This window comes from Oreochromis niloticus, linkage group LG14, assembly GCF_001858045.2.
Source record: "Oreochromis niloticus isolate F11D_XX linkage group LG14, O_niloticus_UMD_NMBU, whole genome shotgun sequence".
Taxonomy (NCBI): Eukaryota; Metazoa; Chordata; class Actinopteri; order Cichliformes; family Cichlidae; genus Oreochromis; species Oreochromis niloticus.
This window is the reverse complement of record NC_031979.2, coordinates 39,233,118-39,257,720: the sequence shown is the minus strand read 5'-3', so window position 1 is coordinate 39,257,720 and position 24,603 is coordinate 39,233,118. Positions and strand designations below refer to the sequence as shown.

At 45.4% G+C, this 24,603-nt stretch overlaps 2 protein-coding genes across 2 annotated transcripts; one reads left to right on the top strand and one right to left on the bottom strand.

Moving 5' to 3' along the window:
- Positions 1-4,247: 4,247 nt before the first annotated feature.
- On the top strand, positions 4,248-5,252 carry LOC100712156 (putative gustatory receptor clone PTE03). The gene has a single exon (XM_003457812.5). It carries the CDS (start codon positions 4,248-4,250, stop codon positions 5,181-5,183), a length of 936 nt encoding a protein of 311 aa, XP_003457860.1. The 3' UTR covers positions 5,184-5,252.
- Positions 5,253-12,788: 7,536 nt separating this feature from the next.
- Positions 12,789-23,438, bottom strand: pgm2l1 (phosphoglucomutase 2-like 1). Its single transcript, XM_003457813.5, has 14 exons — positions 23,036-23,438; positions 19,537-19,704; positions 19,353-19,459; positions 18,840-18,924; positions 18,500-18,583; positions 18,207-18,403; positions 17,226-17,415; positions 17,051-17,148; positions 16,769-16,949; positions 16,592-16,685; positions 16,136-16,265; positions 15,216-15,405; positions 15,007-15,140; positions 12,789-13,835 (listed from the first exon to the last, which is right to left on the bottom strand). The coding sequence occupies exons 1-14, from the start codon at positions 23,144-23,146 to the stop codon at positions 13,733-13,735; spliced, it is 1,872 nt and encodes a 623-aa protein (XP_003457861.1). The 5' UTR covers positions 23,147-23,438; the 3' UTR covers positions 12,789-13,732.
- Between the last annotated feature and the right edge of the window lie 1,165 nt (positions 23,439-24,603).

The window sequence follows — 24,603 nt, the reverse complement described above, 5'->3', positions numbered from 1 at the left end:
TCATTGACTTGTCCTCTACAGTGTGGACCAGTGTTTTTGATATTGTTGTGTATTATTAATGGAGAACATTTTTGGACTCGAGAATCTATATTGCTTGAAATAAGCTACAGGATTATTTAGTTGTCTTTATGTACCTTAACTAGGTTTTTGATTGATTGAACCACTGCAGCAGGTTTGATTATTTAGGTTTTCCTTTTTTTCCTTGTTATTTTTCTTTGGTTTTGTTTAAATACATGGTACCTGCAAAAGTATTTTGTGTTGTATGTATTTATTAACTACTGACCATCAGCTCTAGTAGCCGTTCCTAAACCTTCTGATTAATAATAGCCCAATATTCCGTTTAATACCTGACGTGTATTAATTCTTTAGCACTTCATCAGTGTTACGCGAGTTTTTGCTTCAGCCACTACCCGAGCCATGTTCCGCTTGGCCTATTGGTACCTATCAGCTGCCTCCAAAGTCCCACAGGCTAACCAAGCCCGGTAGGACTCCTTCTTCAGCTTGGTGGCTCGTGTCACCTCTGGTGTCCACCATTTGGTTTTTGGTTTGGTTGTGACCTCTTGTATTTCATCAAGTTTGGGCTGCCAAACTGGAACTGCTAGCGCTAACAGTTGCCACAGTTTCTGTGCTTGCTGTTTTGCATTTAATTGGTACCATAAGGTTGAAGTGCTTCAGTGGTATGCAAACTTCTTTTTGCACAGATTGCGCTAAACCACACTTGTATCAATGCTTCCATTGGCTAGTCTTTGGAAATGAAATTTGCCTCTGATTAGTCCTAACAATAGTGTAATAGTGTGCATTAGTGTAATTGGTCACATATTGACAAAAGTTCCCCTTTGCTTGGAAGGCAAAGTGTGAATAAATGCATTTTTTTAACATGTTTTTTTTTTTTTTCAAATTAATTAATCACGATTAGCGCATTAAATTCCCACCCCTAGTGTGTGTGTGTGTGTATATAGATATATATATATATATATACACATATATACGTGCGTATATTGGGAGCTTGAGGGTCCTGCGCAGTATCTTAGCCGTTCCTAGGACTGCGCTCTTCTGGACAGAGATCTCCGATGTTGTTCCCGGGATCTGCTGGAGCCACTCGCCTAGTTTGAGAGTCACCGCACCGAGTGCTCTGAACGGTCAGGCTCCAGAATCTCTGTCTGTCTTACTGCAGCCATATATACCCCCTAGAGCTCTAAGATCAAGTGATCTCTCGCTCATGGCCGCTTCTAAGTCGAGGCTGGTTCACAGAGGTGACCGGGCATTTGCGGTTGTGGCGCCGAAAATGTGGAATGATTTACCTCTCCACATTAGAAAGGCCCCGACTGTCAGTCTTTTCAAATCCCATCTTAAAACACATTTATTCTCACTGGCTTTCAACACCGCATGAGAGTTACCTATCTATCTACCTAGTCATCACTTACCAGGTATTTTTGATTGATTTTAGTTGTTATTTGGTACTGTGTAATTTTATTATTTTTTTTAATCTTTGTACAGCACTTTGGTCAACATTTCATTGTTATTAAATGTGCTATATAAATAAAGTAAAGTAGTGCTCCGATTACCACGGGGACCACTATTACCTTCATCCTCCACATCCTCTCGAGCTCTTCTCTGAGCCCTTGGTATTTCTCCAGCTTCTCGTGTTCCTTCTTCCTGATGTTGCTGTCATTCGGAAACGCTACATCGATCACTACAGCCGTCTTCTTCTGTTTGTCTACCACCACTATGTCCGGTTGGTTAGCCACCACCATTTTGTCCGTCTGTATCTGGAAGTCCCACAGGATCTTAGCTCGGTCATTCTCCATCACCCTTGGGGGCATCTCCCATTTTGACCTCAGAACTTCCAGGCCATATTCGGCACAGATGTTCCTGTACACTATGCCGGCCACTTGGTTATGGCGTTCCATGTATGCCCTGCCTGTTAGCATCTTGCACCCTGCTGTTATGTGCTGGATTGTCTCTGGGGCATCTTTACACAGCCTGCACCTGGGGTCTTGCCTGGTGTGAGAGACCCCAGCCTCTATGGATCTTGTACTCAGAGCTTGTTCTTGTGCTGCCATGATTAGTGCCTCTGTGCTGTCTTTCAGTCCAGCTTTGTCCAGCCGCTGGTAGGATTTCTGGATATCAGCCACCTCCTCTATCTGCCGGTGGTACATACCGTGCAGGGGCCTGTCCTTCCATGATGCTGCCTCCTCTTCCTCTTCTTTCTTGGGGTATTACCTGAGGTATTCACTGAGCGCTCGGTCGGTTGGGGCCATCTTCGTGATGTATTTGTGGATGTTCGTTGTCTCATCCTGGACTGTGGTGCTGACACTCACCAGTTCCCGGCCCCCTTCCTTCCGCTTAGCGTACAGCCTCAGGGTGCTGGACTTGGGGTGAAACCCTCCATGCATGGTAAGGAGCTTTCTTGTCTTTATGTCAGTGGCTTCTATCTCCTCCTTTGGCCAGCTTATTATCCCAGCTGGGTACCTGATCACGGGCAGGGCGTAGGTGTTGATAGTCCTCATGACTTGCCTGACCCTCTGCAGGTACTTGGTGGTTGCAGCTTTTCTAGCGGCTTCTTCATGGTTCCCATTTGCTTGTGGGATCCCCAGGTACTTATAGCTGTCCTCTATGTCTACAATGTTGCCTTCTAAGTGTTTCTAGTAGTTTGATTCCCTCAGTTCTGACTACCTTCCCTCACTTTTTTATCATCCGATTACATTTCCAATGTCATTGCTGTATATCCTGGTGGTGTGGATCAGTGAATCGATGTTTCGTTCACTCTTGGCATACAGCAGGGTTCAGGTTGTGCAACTTTTGGGCTGTCCTCTCACTTAGAGACAGGGTAAGGTGTTCCTTCATTTGAGAGGGAATCAGAGTACTTCTCCACATTTAATGAAGCCAGTTGTGGTGGTTGCTAGTACATAATCTTATACTGATTCCTTCCTGGAATCTGCAGGAATAAACTCTAAATACTTAACTTTTACTATAAAAGGTTTTGGGCCCCAGTTGAACAGTTGGCTGCCCAGAATTTAACAATTCTGTTTTTCTATTATTGGGCATTTTCATGAGGAGAGGGCGTGGCCTCAGCAAGCTCTGTGATGTCAGCAGATTTCTCTCTCCACCTGTCTGTCCGTTTGTCAGGTGTATAAGAGCAGCTTCCCGTGTGGATCACAGACACCTTCACACTGCTCTGTGAAGCTGATGTTTGTTGTCCCTCTTACAGGATGACTGCTGCTGTCATTTGACTTTCATGCTCTTGTTGATGAGGAATCTGTGCTGATGACCTGAAGTTGTTTTTCTCACTTGTGAATTTGGTTTCATTTTGGTGATTTGACTGTTTCACACTTAAGGATGCAACAGATTCTGACTCCAGTGATAACAATCTCTTTCATTAACCTCAGTGAGAGCAGACTGACAGAGCCTCAGGCAGTTTCTGTTGTTTATTAAATAAGTCGCTGAGTCCAGCTTTATTGCACAGAAGTGCTTCTTTTCCTCATGCTGCAAGCTTAAGATGTTTAAAGAACCTCATCTGTTTACTGTTGATTGTATTAATTAATGACTTTTTATGTTGAGAGGTAAAGACAGAAATGCTGTGTGCAGTTTTAATTGCTGATTCCCTGTTTGACAACCTGACAGTTGAAATAGAAAGAACTTTGTATATAAATTACTCATAAGATTAAAAGTAGTTTTTTTCCTTTGAAATCACAGCAATTAAATAAGGTTGTTTCTGAAGATGTTAAAATTATAATTTTGTATTCCACCTCAGCTGGATCTTTGTTTTTGTTTAAAAAAGAAAACATTAAAAACTAAGGTTAGGTCCTCATGTGCTTTATGTTTCTATGTCTGATGGTAAGGTGGCACCTGAGATCATGTCTGCTCTTTGTCTAGCCTTTTTTCTTTATCTAAGAGCTTCTTTAAGTGTCTAAAGCAGATCTGAATGAAGATGACGTCAGAAAACATGAAGAACGGAGGTTAAATGTGGATCTCTTTTATGTCACTGTGGTTCACTTTTGTACAGGATGAGCTCCTCAATGTGAACTCTTTTTAGTCTTTCTGAAGTGAAACAAGTTCAAGTTCCCATCCTTCACTGTGAAATTCATTGAGTTTTGTTTTCCTTGCCTCCCTTTAGATAGAATTTGTGTTTTTCTATGGTTGCTCTGTTTAAAGAATAGTTTTGAACTGAATACAGACTCAGTGCAGCTTGTGCTTAAACTCTGACATGATGAAGAGTTGCTGATCCTTTAGCAGCTCGTTACAGGATGGAGAATAACTTTGAAATCGTGTTTGTGCTTCAGGGTCTGAACAATTCACTGGCAAACCGTCAGATCTACTTTGCCTTCGCTCTGATGTCGTACCTCTTCACCGTGTCTGTAAACCTGACCCTCATCATCACCATCAGCCTGGATAAAACGCTCCACGAGCCGATCTACATCTTCTTGTGCAGCCTTTGTTTTAACGAGATCTGTGGAGCTTCGAGTTTCTACCCAAAGCTGCTTCATGACCTTCTGACCAACTCTTATGTCATCACGTACACGGCCTGTTTGGGTCAGATGTTTGTCTCTTATAGTTATATTTTCTCTGAGTTCACCGGTCTCACTGTTATGGCGTATGACCGCTACATCGCCATCTGCAAACCACTGCAGTACCGGATGCTGATGACAGCTCAGAAGGTGGCACAGCTTCTGATGCTCACCTGGTGCTTCTCAGTTTTTGAAACGGCCGTGGGCACTGTCCTGACTGCCAGGCTGCCACTCTGCAGACGCCACATCCCCAAGATATTCTGCACTAACTGGGAGGTGGTCAAACTGTCATGCTCTGACTCAACCATCAACAATGTCTATGCTTTCATGTTGATATTTTCACACCTGTCACAGGCTACACTTATCATGGTGTCATACGTCCACCTGATACAAGCTGCCATCAGATCTCAAGCCGACCGCAGGAAATTCATGCAGACATGTCTGCCACACCTCATCACACTGCTATTCTTCACCACCTCACTGATGTTTGATACCATGTATTCTCGTTACAGTGGCGGCAGTACAATGAAGGCACTGCAGAATGCATTGGCTGCTCAGTTCCTGGTGGTCCCACCCCTCGTCAATCCCATCATCTATGGCATGAACCTGCAGCAGATCAGGTCCAGGATGCTCCAGAGGTTCACCCATAGGACTGGGATATTCAGGAAAAACTAAGCAATGTTAATGAAATCAAACATGAAGAAAACATAGGAAGATGAAGTTATTGTCTAATCTTCTGTTCAAGTCAACCAAAATATGTGGATAGAATTCAGTTAAAACTAATAAAATCCAATCCTAAAATATCACTTTTGGTTCTCAGTACTTTAAATTAAAGTTTATGTTTCATTGTTTTAGTGTCCAGTGATCAAAGGGTCAAAGAATTTTTAAGTGTCTCTTTCTTATCACTCTGTTCCTTTCATTTGTTTAAAGGAATCTGTGTAAAGATTGGTTAGATTCTAGTAAATGTTAGAACTCCTTGTTACTTCCCTCCTTTAAACCGTTGTACTCACACCGGCTGTAATGAAATTGGATGAAAAAATGTTATGAAATAATAGTCATAATCCACATGAAAAACACCATCCCAGCCACGTTGGGCACCCTGCAGCACACACACAATTAGTGTCAGTGCTGCCCTTCATACTGCCGTCACACATTAGAGGGCAGTGACACTTATGTATGAACGCTGCTCATCAACTTCCCTTCAGTATTCAGTACTGTAATACCACAAGCAGATGACTCGTAAGCTGGAGAGGAAATGGCGTGTCACAAATTTAGAGGCTCATCATTTAGCCTGGAGAAATAGTTTGCTGCTTTATAAGAAAGCCCTCCGCAAAGCCAGAACATCTTACTATTCATCACTGATTGAAGAAAATAAGAACAACCCCAGGTTTCTCTTCAGCACTGTAGCCAGGCTGACAAACAGTCAGAGCTCTACTGAGCCAACAATCCCTTTAACGTTAACTAGTAATGACTTCATGAACTTCTTCACAAATAAAATTTTAATCATTAGAGAAAAAATTATCAATAATCATCCCACAGATGTAATATTATCTACAGCTACTTTTAGTACCATCGATGTTAAGTTAGACTCTTTTTCTCCAATTGATCTTTCTGAGTTAACTTCAATAATTACTTCCTCCAAACCATCAACGTGTCTTTTAGACCCCATTCCTACAAAACTGCTCAAAGAAGTCCTGCCATTAATTAATGCTTCAATCTTAAATATGATCAACCTATCTCTAATAATCGGCTATGTACCACAGGCCTTCAAGCTGGCTGTAGTTAAACCTTTACTTAAAAAGCATCTCTAGACCCAGCTGTCTTAGCTAATTATAGGCCAATCTCCAACCTTCCTTTCATATCAAACATCCTTGAAAGAGTAGTTGTCAAACAGCTAACAGATCATCTGCAGAGGAATGGCTTATTTGAAGAGTTTCAGTCAGGTTTCAGAGCTCATCACAGCACAGAAACAGCTTTAGTGAAGGTTACAAATGATCTTCTTATGGCCTCTGACAGTGGACTCATCTCTGTGCTTGTCCTGCTAGACCTCAGTGCAGCGTTCGATACTGTTGACCATAATATCCTATTAGAGCACTTCGCTCTCACACTGCAGGCCTACTTGTTGTTCCTAGAGTATTTAAAAGTAGAATGGGAGGCAGAGCCTTCAGTTTTCAGGCCCCTCTTCTGTGGAACCAGCTTCCAGTTTGGATTCAGGAGACAGACACTATCTCTGTTTTTACTGATATTCAATTCAATTCAGTTCAGTTCAGTTCAGTTCAATTCAATTTTATTTATACAGCGCCAAATCACAACAACAGTTGCCTCAAGGTGCTTTATATTTTACAGTAGACCATACAATAATACATAGAATATTATGCAAGAAAGGGGTCCTGCATATTTCTTTAATATGTGCATTGAAGGACATATCCTGTCAAAAATGACTCCAAGTGTCCTCACATTGTTACTGGAGGAGGAGCCTGAGTTAGTGCGTGAGGTTGAGAGGTACCGGCTAGATATAGTCGGGCTCACCTCAACGCATGGCCTGGGCTCTGGAACCAGTCTCCTGGAGAGGGGCTGGACTCAATCTGGAGTTGCCCTTGGTGAGAGGCGGCAGGCTAGGCTAGGGTGGGTATCTCTAGTATCCCCTCGGCTTGCTGCCTGTACGTTGGGGTTTCTCCCACTGGAGGAGAAGGTTTGTTTCCTCTGGATTGGGGAATGGGTCCCAACTGTCGTCTGCGCTTATTTGCCGAGTGGCAGTTCAGAGTACCCAGCCTTCTTGGAGTCCCTGGGTGGGGTGCTGGAGGGTGCTCGGCTTGGGGACTCTGAAGTCTCCCAGTTGGACAACAATGCTCATGTGGGCAACAACAGTGAGACCTGAAGGGGACTGACTGGGAGGAACGGCCTCCCGGATCTGAACCCAAGCGGTGTTTTGTTGTTGCACTTCTGTGCAAACCACAGTTTGGCCGTAACAAACACCATCTTTGATCATAAGTGTTCCATAAGTGCACGTGGCACCAGGACACTCTAGGCAGCAGGTCAATGATCAATTTTATAATCGTTTCACCAGACCTGCGGTTATATGTTTTGGACACTTGGGTAAAGAGAGGGGCTGAACCATTAACTGATCACCACCTGGTGGTGAGCCTAGCAGAGACCCTGGTCTGCAAGATCTGCAATGCACACCTACTGCAGAGCTTCAACAGCATTCCGAGGGAGACTGGGGACATTAAGTCCGAATGGACCATGTTCAGCACCTCCATTGCCGAAGCTGCTGCACTGAGCTGCGGCCGCAAGGTGGTTGGTCCCTGTCATGGTGGCAGACACCATAGGACACAGGCCTCGAGGGCCGGTCTCCTGCAGGTTTTAGATGTGTCCTTGATCCAACACAGCTGATTCAAATGGCTAAATTACCTCCTCAACATATCTTGTAGTTCTCCAGAGGCCTGGTAATGAATTAATCATTTAATTTAGGTGTGTTGACCCAGGGCCTGGAGTTGCCCACCCCTTCCATAGGTGAAGGGAGCCACCAAGCTGAAGTAGGAGTCATATCAGGCTTGGTTAGCCCGTGGGACTAGGCAGCTGATAGGCCTATCAGCTGCCTAGTCATACATATACATATTGTTAAGGGTCCGAAATTGAGGACGAGAGTAAAACAACGATGGTCCAGAAGAGCTTGGTCAAACAATTGATTTTAATGAAACACGCAGCGTGGGGAGATGTATGCGAACAGCATCAGATCTCCGCCCAAAAATACACTTCAAATTGCTTTTATATTGTCAGGGTATTATGACGCCCCCTCTTGCGTTTACAAGCACATAATTTGCATCTTAAGAACATTATTTGCCTCTTTTACAGATAATGATCAATCTTAAGAGATAAATGCAGACACAGAAGTTCCCCTTTCTGGCATCCTCTTTCAAATATGGTGATGATCTCAGGCCTTTGAGGTCCCCATGGACTTGTCCTCCGTCTGTCACCTGTTGTCAAGTAAACTCTAGTGCAACATGTTGCTGAATACACTGAGGCCTTTGCTCAGCTACTATTTTACTGTAACAATATACTCAGCATATAAGCTTTTAAGATTATAGATTTAACTCAACGATTTAAGTGGTTATAACTGCACCTGTAATAAACATGTTAATATGTGATTATGATAACACCTGTAATACAAATTATAACATAATGCCAACAACTTCAATAAATGCTTTGATGAAATGATAATTAATGCAATGATAAAGATGATGGTTATGAACAGTAACCGTAAAATAATTTCTTTAATCCTACAATATATATATATATATATGTCATTCAGACTGGAGAAGTGTAGTCGGATGGTAACAAAGAGAGGGCAGGTAGTCAGAACTGAGGGGATCAAACTACCAGAAGGCAACATTGCAGACATAGAGGACAGTTACAAGTACCTGGGGATCCCGCAGGCGAATGGGAACCATGAAGAGGCCGATAGAAAAGCTGCAACCACCAAGTACCTGCAGAGGGTCAGGCAAGTCTTGAGGAGTCAGCTGAACGGTAAGAACAAGATCCGGGCTATCAACACCTACGCCCTGCCCGTGATCAGGTACCCGGCTGGGATAATAAGCTGGCCAAAGGAGGAGATAGAAGCCACTGACATAAAGACAAGAAAGCTCCTTACCATGCATGGAGGGTTTCACCCCAAGTCCAGCACCCTGAGGCTGTACGCTAAGCGGAAGGAAGGGGGCCGGGAACTGGTGAGTGTCAGCACCACAGTCCAGGATGAGACAACGAACATCCACAAATACATCACGAAGATGGCCCCAACCGACCGAGCGCTCAGTGAATACCTCAGGTAATACCCCAAGAAAGAAGAGGAAGAGGAGGCAGCATCATGGAAGGACAGGCCCCTGCACGGTATGTACCACCGGCAGATAGAGGAGGTGGCTGATATCCAGAAATCCTACCAGCGGCTGGACAAAGCTGGACTGAAAGACAGCACAGAGGCACTAATCATGGCAGCACAAGAACAAGCTCTGAGTACAAGATCCATAGAGGCTGGGGTCTCTCACACCAGGCAAGACCCCAGGTGCAGGCTGTGTAAAGATGCCCCAGAGACAATCCAGCACATAACAGCAGGGTGCAAGATGCTAGCAGGCAAGGCATACATGGAACGCCATAACCAAGTGGCCAGCATAGTGTACAGGAACATCTGTGCCGAATATGGCCTGGAAGTTCTGAGGTCAAAATGGGAGATGCCCCCAAGGGTGATGGAGAATGACCGAGCTAAGATCCTGTGGGACTTCCAGATACAGACGGACAAAATGGTGGTGGCTAACCAACCGGACATAGTGGTGGTAGACAAACAGAAGAAGACGGCCGTAGTGATCGATGTAGCGGTTCCGAATGACAGCAATATCAGGAAGAAGGAACACGAGAAGCTGGAGAAATACCAAGGGCTCAGAGAAGAGCTCGAGAGGATGTGGAGAGTGAAGGTAACGGTGGTCCCCGTGGTAATCGGAGCACTAGGTGCGGTGACTCCCAAGCTAGGCGAGTGGCTCCAGCAGATCCCGGGAACAACATCGGAGATCTCTGTCCAGAAGAGCGCAGTCCTGGGAACAGCTAAGATACTGCGCAGGACCCTCAAGCTCCCAGGCCTCTGGTAGAGGACCCGAGCTTGAAGGATAAACCACCCGTAAGGGCGAGATGGGTGTTTTTTTTTTAACATATACATATATATATATATTTTTTTTTGTTGTTGTTGTTGTTGTTTTTTTTCCTTCCTTTCACCTGGGCTGTAAAGTTCAGTATGTGGTACATGATACAAAAGAATAAAAACTTTATGTGAACAACTTTACTCTTCTTAAATATAACTCATAAAACAAGTAAAAGTGCAAATGTTTAAAAATTACAGACTTCGTCAGTACGTTTACGCTTTCGGAGTGATTTTAATTGTATGTTAAAGAAGAAAGAGATTAGGAGGTAAAGCAGAGGATGCAGAATCCATCATCACTGAGGCCGTCTCTCCTGCATGAAGTCCATGAGAAACAGAGAAACAGCAAAATACAGCAGATAAATTAATTATAGGCCATTACTTTTGTATCGTTTATTGCATTTATGGAGGGAGTGATGTATGCTGGGTAATCGCACAACTAGCAACTGGGTGACTTTAATCATCCGCTTCGGCTGTTATCAGTCCATACAATGGGCGTTATTAGCACAAATCAGTCCCATAGATATGGGCCATCTCCACCTGCTAGATTGTTCACAAGGTTGTTATCATCCATCCAGATGGAGGATCACTAACAGGAGTGTGGGAAGACTCCAGAATCCACTCTGGCTGGAATCCGGTGGATACAGCAGTATGTGTGCACAGCGTCCACACGCTGCACAGGGTAAAGACATTACTTCAATATTGTTTTATATTTATATATATTTGCCTTGTGTTTACCATCACCTCAGGTTCACCATTACAGTTTCAGCATACAGATGCACACTGTCTAAATATGAACACATTCAAAAAAATCATGTCTCAGAAATAAGCACAGCTGAGCTGAGCACTAAATCAGATAAAAAGTCTGAGAAATCAGAGAGAAACTCTGTGTAAGGCCCAGGTGGACGATAGATGATAACAAGTCAGACTGGTTTCTGAGTTTTACAGCTGGGGTGGACGAGGCTAAGCATCAGGCTTTCAAATGAATTAATAGTCTGTCTGGGTCTTTGTTGATTAATAGGCTGGTGGAACAGATGTGGGTGTGTCCTCATCTCCCAGAGGAGTCCAAATCGTCATCAAACAGCCCTACAGACACAAAAATATGTGAAAATATAAACCACCAGACTATCAGCAGTGATTTAACTACTTTAAGACCTCTGTGAAAATCATTTACAGTATATATCACAGAATTTAAGGCCTTTATAATCACAGAGCATACAGAGAAAAGTACTAAACTGAATCAATTTCAGCTTTTGTTTTTCATGATGTATATTGTATTAATAATTAAACTTCATTATCTGTATCTTTACCACACATGTGCCACACAGGTGTAGATACTGTAGGTTCAGTGAATGCTTACATTGCACTGATTAGAATATACTGGACATCCAAAGCTAAGATTCAGCGCACTGTGTTTGTCATGGCCAGGAGGATCAGCTGGACGCTGGTCAGCGTATTCTATCTTTCTCTCTCACTTCCACTCTCTCTCTCCTCCTTTCTGTCGCTGGGGCGGAACTCATTGTGGGTTCACGCCCTCGGAGAAAGGAAACACCTGAGCCTAATCAAGGTTATCAGCATTTAAGCCAGGAGGTGACGCGGTCCTTCACTGGATCCTTGTCTGCCACGCGTTAGTGAAAGTCAAGCCACAGCAAGTTGAGTGTTTCTTTGTGCTTTTGTATTTAACCACGTCTCCCTGTCTACAGATTTCCTGGATTCTTCCCCGTGTGATTCCCGAGTTGCGAGTGTTGGAGTGAGAGCCTGCTATCGTGTGTGTGTGTGTGTGTGTGTGGATTGTTTGGAGAACAAGTGCCTTCCCCTTGGATTTCCCTGGAGCCCCGTCCCTCACCCTGTTGTACAAAGCACTTCCCCTGTACCTTTTTGTATATACACTTGGTGGACTTGTAAATAAAACTCTCTCATGTGAATCTGATCCTGGTGTCCTGCGATTGAGTCAAAAACCGTAACAGTGTTAGAGGCTGGGATTTGATGACTTCATCATATATACAACCTTTGATCATCACTTATGTCCAGTTGAGAATGAATCTGTGCACTCACATATTAAATGAACTGAAATCAGTAGTGTGATCTCCAGTCTTGATATGTTGAATGAGAGAACTGACAGCTGTTATTTTAATCAGCCTGTCTCAGTTGTTTTAACTCTAAGTATCACAAAGTAATGTGGTAACATCTGGACTGACGAGTTTACTGTCAGCATTTTAATCGCTAGTTTAAAGGCTGTAGGTTGCAGCCATTGCTCTAACACCGTATAAATGTAACAGGGCTCAGTGCTGGTTCTAACAGTCTGAGCTGCTTCCAGCTTTATTTGTGAAGAGCACAGCAGCTTACAAAACACGTAGCGAGCTCGTACAGCTGCGACGTAAAATTTTCATTAGCTAAGATGACCTTAAAATAACGGGGCTACGTGCGGTGATGCTAGCGTTAGCCATGTTAGCACGTTACCTTCACAGGTGGTCAGACTGAGTAAACAGGCACTCAGTCAGAGGTTGGCTCTCCGTTTCGCTGCAGGGTCCCTTCATTCTTCACATATCCGTGTGGGATTTGGTTGGTAAGGAGAAGTGAAGAGCACATGAAGGTAATCAGAGAACCACATAAGAGTATTTTTATTTTATTTTCAGTACGAATGAAGCTGTGACAGTAATTCACAGATGAGGCGTCACGCTGTCGTCAACCATTTCTTTAACAAAATAAAAGCATCTGCATGGAGCCGAATGCGCAACAGCAGAAACAGCAGCTCCTCCTCTCACATAAACATCTTTAATCTCCTTGAGTAGAAAAATAAATTACCTCAGGCCAACGAACAGTCAATGTGACATCAGAACAAACTCAGCTCTGTTTTATTTCTCACCTTCGCTTATGAAATTATTCAAAATAAATATCAGCAACAGCTGCTTCTACAATCTGTTTAACATAAAACATCAAGAACTGGATAAAAATAAAAAATAGCAGATTTTACTGTCACAAATAATTAAAAAGCTACAACAAATATTTGGCATTTTTACACAAAAATAAATAAAATAATTTAATTGTCCTGCCTGCCGATTTTATTCATTTAAATTTGGTTGAAAAGAACAGATGGCAACAACAACAACAACAAAATATCCACACGAAAAGAGTATTCAGGGCCAACTCCCAGAATGCACTACTGCTGAATTAAGCAAACTAAAGTGCTCTGCTCACACGTGTCCCATTTCGATATTTAGTTTTTATCTTTTGTTTCATTTTGTTTTTTTAGTCAACTTTTTGTTTTAAAGAAAATTAATTTGTTGCTTTTTCAAACACCAGAACATGAAAATAATCTTAAAATAAGATTTAAATGTTTCTCATACACAAACATCACGTCAGGTTTGTCTGTCATAACGAGCTTCCATCACAGCCAATCACACGAAAGAATCTGAAGACTCGCTCTCTTAACCTCTTCAGGGTTATAGTTCACCAACACCAGAGTGAGGCAGCTGCTGCTCTGATTCACACATGACAGGATGTGATGTAATCAACAGTAAGCAGGTACGAGCAGGCGGTGCTACACCAGGCGGCGGATCAGGCTGTTCTTCTCGGGCTCCAGGAACTCATCCACCAGGGCAGTGGTGACCTTCCTGAGCTCCTCCTCCAGGGTGGACACCTCGCTGCAACACAGAGAGGCTGATGATGTCACTGAGGCCACGCCCACACATCATGAGGTCACACATGAAGTTTGTTAGAGTGACACGAGGACCTGACGTAGATTATTCTTGGACTTTATCCTGTCTGCTCTAAATAAATTTGGCTTTGGTGCTTTTTTAGCAAACGTGTCAGAACTCTGTACAAACATCATGGTTCTATCAAACTTTCTTGTGGTACAACAGATTTTCTCTGAAACGTCTGTGGATCTTTTCCTGTTAGCAGCACAGTTATTGAGCTCACAGATCAGAGCCTGTTCAGCTGAAGGCATCAGCACTGCAGGGAAAGAAAGCTCCATCAGTCAGCTGGAAGACCACAATTCAGCTCAGCGTTATTTACACAGCGCTAAATCACAGCAATAGTCGCCTCAAGGCGCTTTATATTATAAGGCAGACCCTACAATAATACATACAGAGAAAAACCCAACAATCATATGACCCCCTATGAGCAAGCACTTTGGCGACAGTGGGAAGGAAAAACTCCCTTTTAACAGGAAGAAACCTCTGGCTCAGCGAGGGGCAGGATAAAAGACATGCTGTGGAAGTGAGAAAGGCACCATGGAGTCTTCTTCCAGGGAATCAGGACTTAATCTCAACAACTGTTACCGGAGAACGAGTGTGCTGTGACCTGCGTTTCTGGTCTTCCAGGAAAAAGCTGTGTAACCTATGTAGGAATACACATTACCAAAGACAGGACATTTAGGAGCACTTTGAATTTAAATGTTCTTAACAGCTGTGTGAGGGGGGCTGAAAGTCCGTCTCGTCTGTGCTGCTCAGTCTTGGTGATAACTCTGTTCTATCATTTCCTGTGGAAAACGAAGCTCATCACATCCACAGAACTGTTGTTGTCAACAGTTATAATAATGGTGGCTTAACTTTCATTGATTTCAGCTCTTTAAATAATACTTTCAACATTAACTGGACCAACAAGTGTCGGGGATTTCATCTCGTGCCTTCACATTTGCTGTGTTTAGGTGGCCTGGAGTTTATCCTTCTCTGCAACTACTCAGCTTGATTTTGCTGTTTGTTTGTATGTCTCCTGCATGTATGTGCGTTTGTGTACACACACGTCTGACTTGCTGCTCGCTGTCGTTAACGTTTCATCTCCATCACAGACAAACAGAAACGAGGAGCTGACCTTTGCCCCGGCGCTGCGCAGAACTCGGTGTAGTACTTGATCTTCGGTTCGGTGCCGCTTGTCCTCAGCGTGGCCACGACGCCGTTCTTCAGCGTGAAGGTGATCATGTGACTGCTCCTGGACACGGGAAGAACCTGCACGGGAAAACACACCTGAACACACCTGAACTGAACAGGAGGAACTTGAGGAAGAACAAGACTGCATCTCACAGATCTGAGGTCCGGCTGGCTGCTGTCGTATCCCGTGGTAACGTCTCTTACATGAACGATCTGGACGCCGCCGCACGTCTTCGGGTACGAGCCGCTGCCGTCAAAGTTTCTGATGCGGCTGAAGATCCTCTGGATGGTGGGAGGGTCGTTACAGACGACGTAGGAGGTTTTAGACACGTGATACCCGTACCTGCAGACAGGAAGTCACACCGGGGATGACTGTCAACATAAGAGCAGAGCACAGCTTTCTGTGCCATGTAGTTTTAGTAGTAGTTTTGTGGAGATGTTTTTCAAAGAATTAATTCTATTTCTTTTTGGTTTTACTTTTAATCCACTTTTTTTTAAGTATGCGGATCAAAGAGCGACGTATCCATAATATGACACCAGCCTGTAATGTTTCATGTTTGAATGCACCAGTATAAAATAAAAAACAGAGTTCTGTGTCCTTGTATCAACACTTCCTCTGTCTATGTTAAGTCTTCCTGTTTTCTGTCTTTAAATTAAAGTAAATAAATTCAGCTGGATTATTTTGTTGATTCCCTGTAAAGGTTTTAATAAAAGCACAGTCCTGGGTGTTGTCAGTGTCCCTGATGTACTTTAAGCCTGATTGGAGGATGCCTGCTGCCCCCTGCTGGTGACGTTTCTGTTTGGAGGGTCATGCAAACAAACAGAGCGTTTGAATCCAATGTCGATGTTCATGGCATACTGTTTGAAATATCTGGACTGAGTAACGGACACCAGTGTGTGTGTGTGTGTGTGTGGGGGGGGGGACCAAGCTGCGCGTGGGCTTTAAGGGACACACAATGAAGTCCAGCATAGAATCTTCTTTACTTATTGAAGCAGGTCAGTAAACATCACACGGCTCAACATTAAATGACACGTTGTGATCGTGATGTTAGAGCGGTGCCCTGCAGTCTTACGTCTGGTAGATGTTGTGCAGCTGTTGGATCAGACTTAGGTTCTTGTTGTGAAGGTAAGCGGCCATTTCAGCCACAACCGCCGCCGAGCTCACGCCGTCCTTATCCAGGACCGTGTCCCCACAGAGGAACCCTGAAGAGATGAAGGGACACCTGACAGTTTCCCTTCAAATAAACCTTTAAAACACAGAATGAATTCAGTTCTCCAATAACCATCAAAGACCCTTTATACTGTAAAGGACTGTGCAGCAACACAGGTGGCTGCTCTGTGTTGGTACAGGGCACTGAAGATGATCACAGTGGGTGGATTATCCTTAAACTCATCTACTGTGATGAAGTCTACTCCCCACTGCTGTGTAATGAGTTACTGTAAATTTAAATCAGACAGTCAGACAGGAGAGAGTTTCCAGGAAACACTGCTAACTGTTCAGTTTCTACGTCACAGAGGAGCTTAGTTACCAATGGACTCCTCAAAGGAAAAGATGACTCTGCTTCCTGTTTTGGACAGCTCGTGGATTCTATTCCCGATCCATTTAAAGCCCGGCAGAGTTTCCTGTTGAGCACAGAGAAACCTTCATCATCATCGTCGTCTTACTTCCAGACACTGGCGTGCTCACTAACGCCTGAGCATCTGACCTCAAAGTGGAACCCCTCGATGCGAGCGAAGGCCTGCAGGATCTTCGAGGACACCGTGGTCGCCAACATGTAAATGCTCTGAGCGTCTGCTGGTTCAGGGTGGTTCTCCTTCCACGTGAAGAACATCCACCAGCCCAGCAGGGCCGCCATCTCGTTACCTGTGAACACCTTCCAGCCACACCTGAAACACAGGTAAACTAGACCCTGAAACCAGGTCGATACAGGTGAACCTGCAGCGCTGCCAAATACTTTAAGCTCTGAAGTGCCTTTGAGCAAATATACCCGTCAGACTTCTCTGCTACAGCCAGCCGGTCAGCATCAGGATCCGTCGCCAGGACGACGCGGGCGTTTTCCCGCTCTGCCAGAAGGAGAGAAAGTTCCTGGAAAACAAGACACCGGATAAGCGAATGACAGGATTCGGTCATTTGTGAGCAAACGAGACGGGAACCTGACCCACCAGCACAGACTCTCCCTCCTCAGGGTTGGGACAGCGCACCGAGGAGAAGTTGGGGTCGGGGTCTTTCTGCTCCGGGACGGCGATCGGTGGCGGGAAGCCGAACACCCGGAAGGCCTGCTGGACGAAGGCGTGGCCGACGCCGTGGAAGGAGGAGTGGACGAACTTCAGCGGGGAGCTGCTGTTCAGGTCCCTGAGACGCATCAGGAAACATGTTCTAACGTTGGTGCTCAGGGTCATTTTAAAGGTCAAAGTTCAACATTTCCTGACGTCCTTATACGTTCACGTCCTGGCAGAACATCAGGGGAGCGTGTCACTCTTACTGCAGGTTCACTAACGTTTCTTTTAATGGCACAAACAATCACGCCGTGAAACTTAAAACCGGGGACTCAGATCAGACCACCTTACTGTGACATCACCATGTCCAACGCCAACCACACGATAACGTCACTGATTTTTCACTTAAACGTGAAAAAAAAATATTATTTCCGCTGTAAACGCTCAGCGGTTAGAAATAATGATCATCTTTATTCATGCAGCAGTGGAAACAGCAGGCGGTCTGACAAACTGCAGATGTGACTCATGAAACATGCGCTGCAGTCCTCCAACGAAACACCTGAACTCATCACGCTGAAGCCTCAGCCTGCGGTCACAAACATCGTCCTCCGTTTTCACTCAATCATTGCTGGCAAACAGCTTCTGACATCAGCAGAACAACACAGGCTGTGAAAATGAGGAAAATATAAATGACTGTTCACATATTATAAAAATCACGAGCAGGCATCTACTAATCACAAGGTTGGTGGTTCAATCCCTGCTGCCCAAATGCCCTTGGGCAACATACTAACCCCAGGTTTCTCTCTGATGCTATAAATCAGAGCATGAATGAGTTGGACAGAAATCACTGAGGCATCGAAAACGTGCTGTAGAAGAACCATTAGCATCCCTGTGGAGTACACCGAGAGGAGGAACAGGTGGGCTTACCTGTGGAAGCAGAGGGAGGCGAGCTCATCCATGTAGCAGCTGTTGATCTGGGTCAGTGGGTCCGTCCTCAGGGAGCAGCGATCCACCAGCCCTACGTCCCAGCAGGAGGCGCTCCAGGGCTCCAGCTGCTCCTCTATACATCGCAGGATCTCCTTGTCATGAGGCGAGGCGATCTGGGCGCCGTTACACCAGTACACCTGCAGGGGGAGACACGCACCCAGCTCAGTCTGCAGCCGAGCTCCCTCACTTTTACTTCCCATTTGAGGCGCAGCTGCGAGCGCGCCCTTACTGACCTTGTATCCGTTGTCTTCTTTTGGATTGTGAGACGCTGTGATCATCACTCCGGCTGCAGCCCTCAGCTTCTTCACAGCGTAAGGCTGCCAAAGGAGAACAGAGCGCGCTCAGTGTGAAACTCAGTGAACGTTCAGTTTTAATAAGTGTTTAAATATCTGTGGCGTGTCTGTGACACAGTCAGCTGTCAGGCTGCTGCTGGCTCTGTGCTCAGGACAGTTTGACGCCGACGCGAGGTCGGCTCATTCATTACAGCCCGGAAAACGTGACAACGTGAACATTAGTGAGGTCACAGTGAACAGCCGGCTGCATGCAGGAAGTGATGTGTTAATGTTTCCTTACCACGTACGGCGTGGGGACGAAGGAGGAGAAGAGATGCACGGGGACGTCTCTGCTCAGCAGCACAGCAGCTGTCAGCTTTGCCAGCCTGAAACACACACACACACACACACACACACACACACACACACACACACACACAGACACACACACACAGACACAGACACACAGACACAGACACACACACACACACACACAGGTTAAACGTGTTGGTTCAAAGTGAACTCTGCTTCATAAACTCAGATGTTTGTCCATAATTTATTGAATTTATTGACACTTTAATATTTTACAGTTTTTAAAATCTGGAAATTATGTCAGAAAATATCCAAAGAAAACAAAACATTGAAAACCTTTATAAATATGTATGTTCTTTAAGTAAATAATGAAGAATTTTAAAGAAAAATGCCTGAAAGATTCCACATAAATTAAATATTGCACAGTGGTGATGGTCGTCTGTGTGTCGAGGGACGTCCTTGGACTGGGTCGTCAGCGCATGTGTGTCTGTGTGTGTGCCACCTGTGGCTGCTGCAGCCGCTCTCCTCCTGTCCTCTGGTGTCGAAGCCCACCACGACACCTCTGCTGCTGAAGTCTGCGAAATACCTGCACAGGTAGGAGTACAGGCCCTGCAAAGGAAACAGGAAGTGGCTCGGGTCAGACATCGGCCTACCTGAGCCGGTCATGTTGCCTCCCTCTCTCTCACCTGTGTGGACTGGATGACGGTGAGGTCGTTGATCCGGTTGAATCCTGCTCCCATCGGCGCTCTAAGTCCGGCCGTGCCGAAGCTCATCCTGCTGCAGAGTCTCCGACTCAGGTCATCGACACGCCCCGCCCCCACCAGAGACTCCACTTGAGCCCGGGTCCACTGGTTCTGCAGCACAGCATGGAAACCCATCACACCTCTGACCATACCTGCACAGGTAAGACCACGCCCTCAACTCACAGCGCCTTTCACACCTCACACACGCACACACGGTGACACGCACGCACACACACGGTGACACACACGCACACAGTCACACAGTGACGCACGCACACAGTGACACACACACACACGGTGACACACACACACACGGTGACACACACACACACGGTGACACACGCACACGGTGACACACGCACACACACTTATCACTGAAGCTGATTCAGGCGCAGACGTCTCGTCCCCGTGGTGAGGACATGGATATCTGGGGATGACCCTCTCACACTTCTCTAAACATTCAAACTAAACTGCACGGCCACCATAAACACCTGTGGAAGTCCAGGTGAATACGGTCACATCACCTGGCTCAGGTGAGCTGCCCAAGTGTCTTCAGTGTTTCAGCCCTTTTTCATAATCACACTTGTCCAAAGCCTTCGCCTGCTCGGCCTCACCTCACAAACTGAGCACGTGCAGAGTGCTTACAGACACACGGGAGTAAGGACGTCTCGTGGGCCTCGTTAAGCCGACCGCTGACACCAGGACGGAAACGTTCTCACGCTGCACTGTTTGCTGTTTTTCAGCCTCGCTCTTTAATCAAAGCTCTGAGAACAGTCTGACCTCGGCAGCCTGAAAACTCTGGACTCAACTTTTTAAACTACCCCCCAACAGGGACGTGAACGCGCTGTACTCACACACAGCCAAGGTCTCAGTGGAGGGACGGCTGCATGGAAGCCACTGATAAAGAAGGGAAACGGAGAGATTCAGGCTGTGCTGAAGGATAAATATTCACTTTGAAGCGTGTTAGAAACGTACAAACTCAGCTTCTGTCTCTGAGCTGCATGTACAGAAATCAGGCACATATAAGGCAGCACACAGCAGACAGCTGCACAGTGCCGTATGTGGACACGTCACGGACAGGCGGCCCCAGCCCTCGTATCTTCAGTTAAACACGTCTAAGAGAGATATGACGACCCATTTGAGGTCACGTCCCTCAGAAGGTGCAGGGTGTTCAGTCTTGGACCTGATGCCAACCTGAAGCATACTGTGAAGCTAAGCGTGGGAACGCCTCAGGAACCTGTCAGGAGATTAGTCGTGCAGTCATCGTCCTCTCTGCACATTTCCAGCAGGCCACAGATATAATAATCATAATCTGTGATCCACGTGTCACAGTGGAGGGTCAGGAATGATTTGGCGTACGGCCTTCATCAGCCTGTTAGAGCGTTTAACTGTCTCACTGAGTTCCTGCTCTTTACAAATAAATATCTGCACTGTGTGGAAATAAGGTTTCCTCACACCCGACAGGCACAAACACAGGAAGCTGAACCTTCACAAAGGTTTCATTAAAAACATTAAATGAGATTAAGATTATCACCTGACGTCACACTATGTGGGTGATAAAATATCTAACACATTTAGAAAAGGTGCCCGGTGCATGTTTGCTGTACTCTGTGGTGGGGTGCTCACTTCCTGTCTTCATTAGGATGCACTCTGAGTGAAGGAGTCCCTGCAGGCTCACGGGCCTCGGAGCATCAGCTGATGTGCAGCTGATGCCCTGAGAGGCAGAAGGATGGACCTCATTCATGTTTCTCTGCACACAGGATAAAGATAGAGTCCAAATGGCGAGTGGGAATCTTTTCCCGGCTGCTGACATTTACAGCAGAGTTCAAGACAGCCGTGACCTTTAGAGACTGCACAGCTCTGAACACTGGGAGGGCGACGCTGGGGAGCGATGGGAGGTTCAAACCCAGTCCAGTCTGAAACACTGTCACAGTAGACTTCCTCTGGTCTCCTGCCACGCAGCATAGCTCCGAGTTTCTTCTTGAACATGGCCAAAGTTTCAAACAGCAAGGATAAAACGGTGTGGCTGGGATTAACCTTTGACCTTTCTGAAGCAAGACATTAGCAATAATGAGCACAGGCAGGTCTTGCTCACAGTCAAACGGTTGTAGATCTTGCACAAAGTTGCACCATGTCTTTGTTCTGCAACAGGATGAACCAGCGAGGTGCCGAGGTGTTTTAGAGAAGTCCTCCCTCTGCCTTCTTCTGCAGACGGGACTCTGCTCCACCAGCCTGAACCAGTGACCCATGGTGACTCAGTCCCAGATCCAAATCCTCCGCCAGCATCCAAAACCTAAACTCGTGTGACTGTTCACCACAGGAGTTGGAGTTCCTCAGGGATCGATCCCAGGTCTTCTGATTGTATATTTTGCTGCTGACGCATACACAAGATTGACCCACAATAACGAGTCTAAGATTAAAGAAAACTGAAACAAACAGCTTCATGTGAAGGACCTGCACGGATGGTCACGGTGTCAGAGCTGAAGCTACAGCGCAGCCTTCACAGACGTCATCAAACATCCAGGTTTTTCTCACTGTGCACATTACAACAATAATTACCTGCTAGATGTCATAAATGGCTGGCTCTTCCACAATGCCACCATGCTGGTTTAGGGGCCAGGAGTGACCACGTATGGATGAGGTGGCACGAAGCTTATTTTTAATTTGCATTTAAAATTAAAATGGTTGTAAAACACGTTGGCTTTAAAATATGTTTGGATCTGAGCATCATCCAGCAGCTCACAGTGACCTGGTTCCTGAATAAAGATGAGTAAACGATCAATATTCACCCATGGATGAATGTTTATTGACCGGAAAGGCCTTTCTGACTCTATCTGCTGAGTCATGCTGAGTCACGCTGCCGGTTAATCCTCCGGTAACCCACAAAATTAATCTCCATCACGCCCCGAGCAGCCGCGGTGCTCCTGCCAGCCGACCTGCAGCTCCGCACTGCGGCCACCACACACCCTCTGACCCGGAGACAGACTCGCCTCCCGCCACCACAGAACTCCCCTTTAAAAACTGCTCATTTTAACTTTACTTTATTGTTTCGGAAAATAATTCAAGAAGGAAATACGTCTTGCTAGGTTTTTTGGGGGCTAGCTCATTCTACTTGTTCATTCGGCTCACAGTTTCAACCTAAAGGCTTTAGTCTTAACTTAACTGTTATAGTTCAGACCTGCTGCAACACCGGCTTCCCGCCTTCAGGCTGTATGAAGTTTATGTTTAATGAATAACAGTGCTGCTTCATGAAACAGTTTGTATGCCGATTTCTCCACACAACCACAATGATCTATAAAACATAACTCATAAACCTGTTTCTGTGACATGTCCCTGCCCAAAAGTGGTGATATGTTAAAGTGACGGATTTGTCAGGGAAGTCTGGTGCAGCGCTCCCCGCTTACACCCGGCTTGGCTTTCTGACTAACGGGCACAGACTCACCCTGTCCCAGGCTAACCAGTGCTGCACCGCCTTGTCAAGCTTCGGGTCGCCGGTCCTCTGACACCTGACGTTGGCGTTCAGGTCTCCGTCGAGTCCGTTGTTGTCCTCCATGCTGACAGCTAACGCTCAAAGAGCCGCACGGCCATCTGTCTGTCCGCTGTTAGAGCCTATTAGCTCCCCGGCGGTTAGCGCCTCCGGCTCGGACTTCTCACACACACTGCCTGCCTGTTATGGCTGCTGCGGCTGAGCTCTCTCCGGAGTCGTGTCTAACTTCCCACACCGAGGCCAAACGTTAGCGACAATAACGCCAGATCACCGCTGGAGGCCGACAGAAGCTGGGCGACAGCCCAGAATTTTCTTTCCTACTTAAGTTACACGGAAGTTCACAGAGACCGGCAGAGGCAGGACTCCTCATTTCCGGTTAGTTAATAAAATAAAAGCTTCACATGAAGCGGCACAAAAGAATAAAACCTTTGTTTTCATTTGTTAGCGTCTATGTTGTTCTTTAAATATTTCACAGCATTCTGTGATATGATTAATATGCTCTGGGGTTTTAAAAAATCTGTTTAAAATTCAAGGTAAAAAATTAATTTCCGATACATTTTTGCCCAACTAACGCCAGCTTTATGAGCAATAATTGTAGAGCAAGTTCAAGTTTCAACTTTCAAGTTTTATTGTCATGTACAGATAAACAGTGTAGCCACATTTATCCATAATGAAATTCTTTGGCTTGTGCTCCTCAGGTTTACATGAGCATATAGAGAGTGTGCAGTTATATTAAGAAGAAAATAACAGAAATTGGCAGTAATAATAATAATAATAACATTGAAAAGGAGAAAAGGACAGAAAAAAGTATTAAATATTAGAAAATTTAAGACAAGTTGGTATTTACAGGTTGTGCAAAAGTTGTGCAATGAGCATTTAAGTGGCATTTGTTGAAGTGACAGTGTGCAGAGTCCTGTAATTGTAGTGAGTGTGTATGGAATGTCAGCAGTTCCAAAGTCTGATGGCTTGTGGGTAGAAACTGACTCTGTGTCTGCTAGTGCGGGTCTGAATGCTCATGAACCGCCTGCCGGACGGCAGGAGTGTGAAAAGACTGTGGCTGGGATCGGAGAGGATCCGCTGCGTCTTCCTCATGCAGCGCTGCCTATAGAGATCCTGCATGGCTGGCAGTTCAGTCCTGGTGATGTGCTGTGCAACAGAGTTCTTTTCCAGTTTTACCAAATGAGGCACCATACTTTAGAAATTTCAAGTTAAGAGAAGTAGGGATGGGTATCGTTTAGGTTTTATCCGATACCGGTGCCAAACCGGTACTTTTGAAACGGTGCCGGTGCTTAAACGGTGCTTAAAGAATGGAGAACACAAACTTTGTCCAAAAACCTCTTATGTTTAGCTGTTTTTTTTGTAAAAAGATAACAATGTTAGCCTTTTCTGCAGCTATAGGACATATATGGTCTCACTCTTGGCTGGAAGCAGTGCTTAATCAATGGAAAAAACACAAACTTTGTCCAAAAACCTCTCATGTTTAACTGTTTTCCACTTTTTCTTTGGTCATTTTAGCCTTTTTG

Excerpts from the sequence above, each read along its gene's own strand:
- LOC100712156 (XM_003457812.5), top strand. The coding sequence starts at position 4,248 with ATGGAGAATAACTTTGAAATCGTGTTTGTGCTTCAGGGTCTGAACAAT.
- pgm2l1 (XM_003457813.5), bottom strand. The coding sequence starts at position 23,146 with ATGGAGGACAACAACGGACTCGACGGAGACCTGAACGCCAACGTCAGG. Across the intron at positions 18,925-19,352 it reads AGCGGCTGCAGCAGCCACAG|GCTGGCAAAGCTGACAGCTG; the intron begins GTGGCACACACA and ends TGTGTGTTTCAG. Across the intron at positions 16,950-17,050 it reads GTAGCAGAGAAGTCTGACGG|GTGTGGCTGGAAGGTGTTCA; the intron begins GTATATTTGCTC and ends CCTGTGTTTCAG.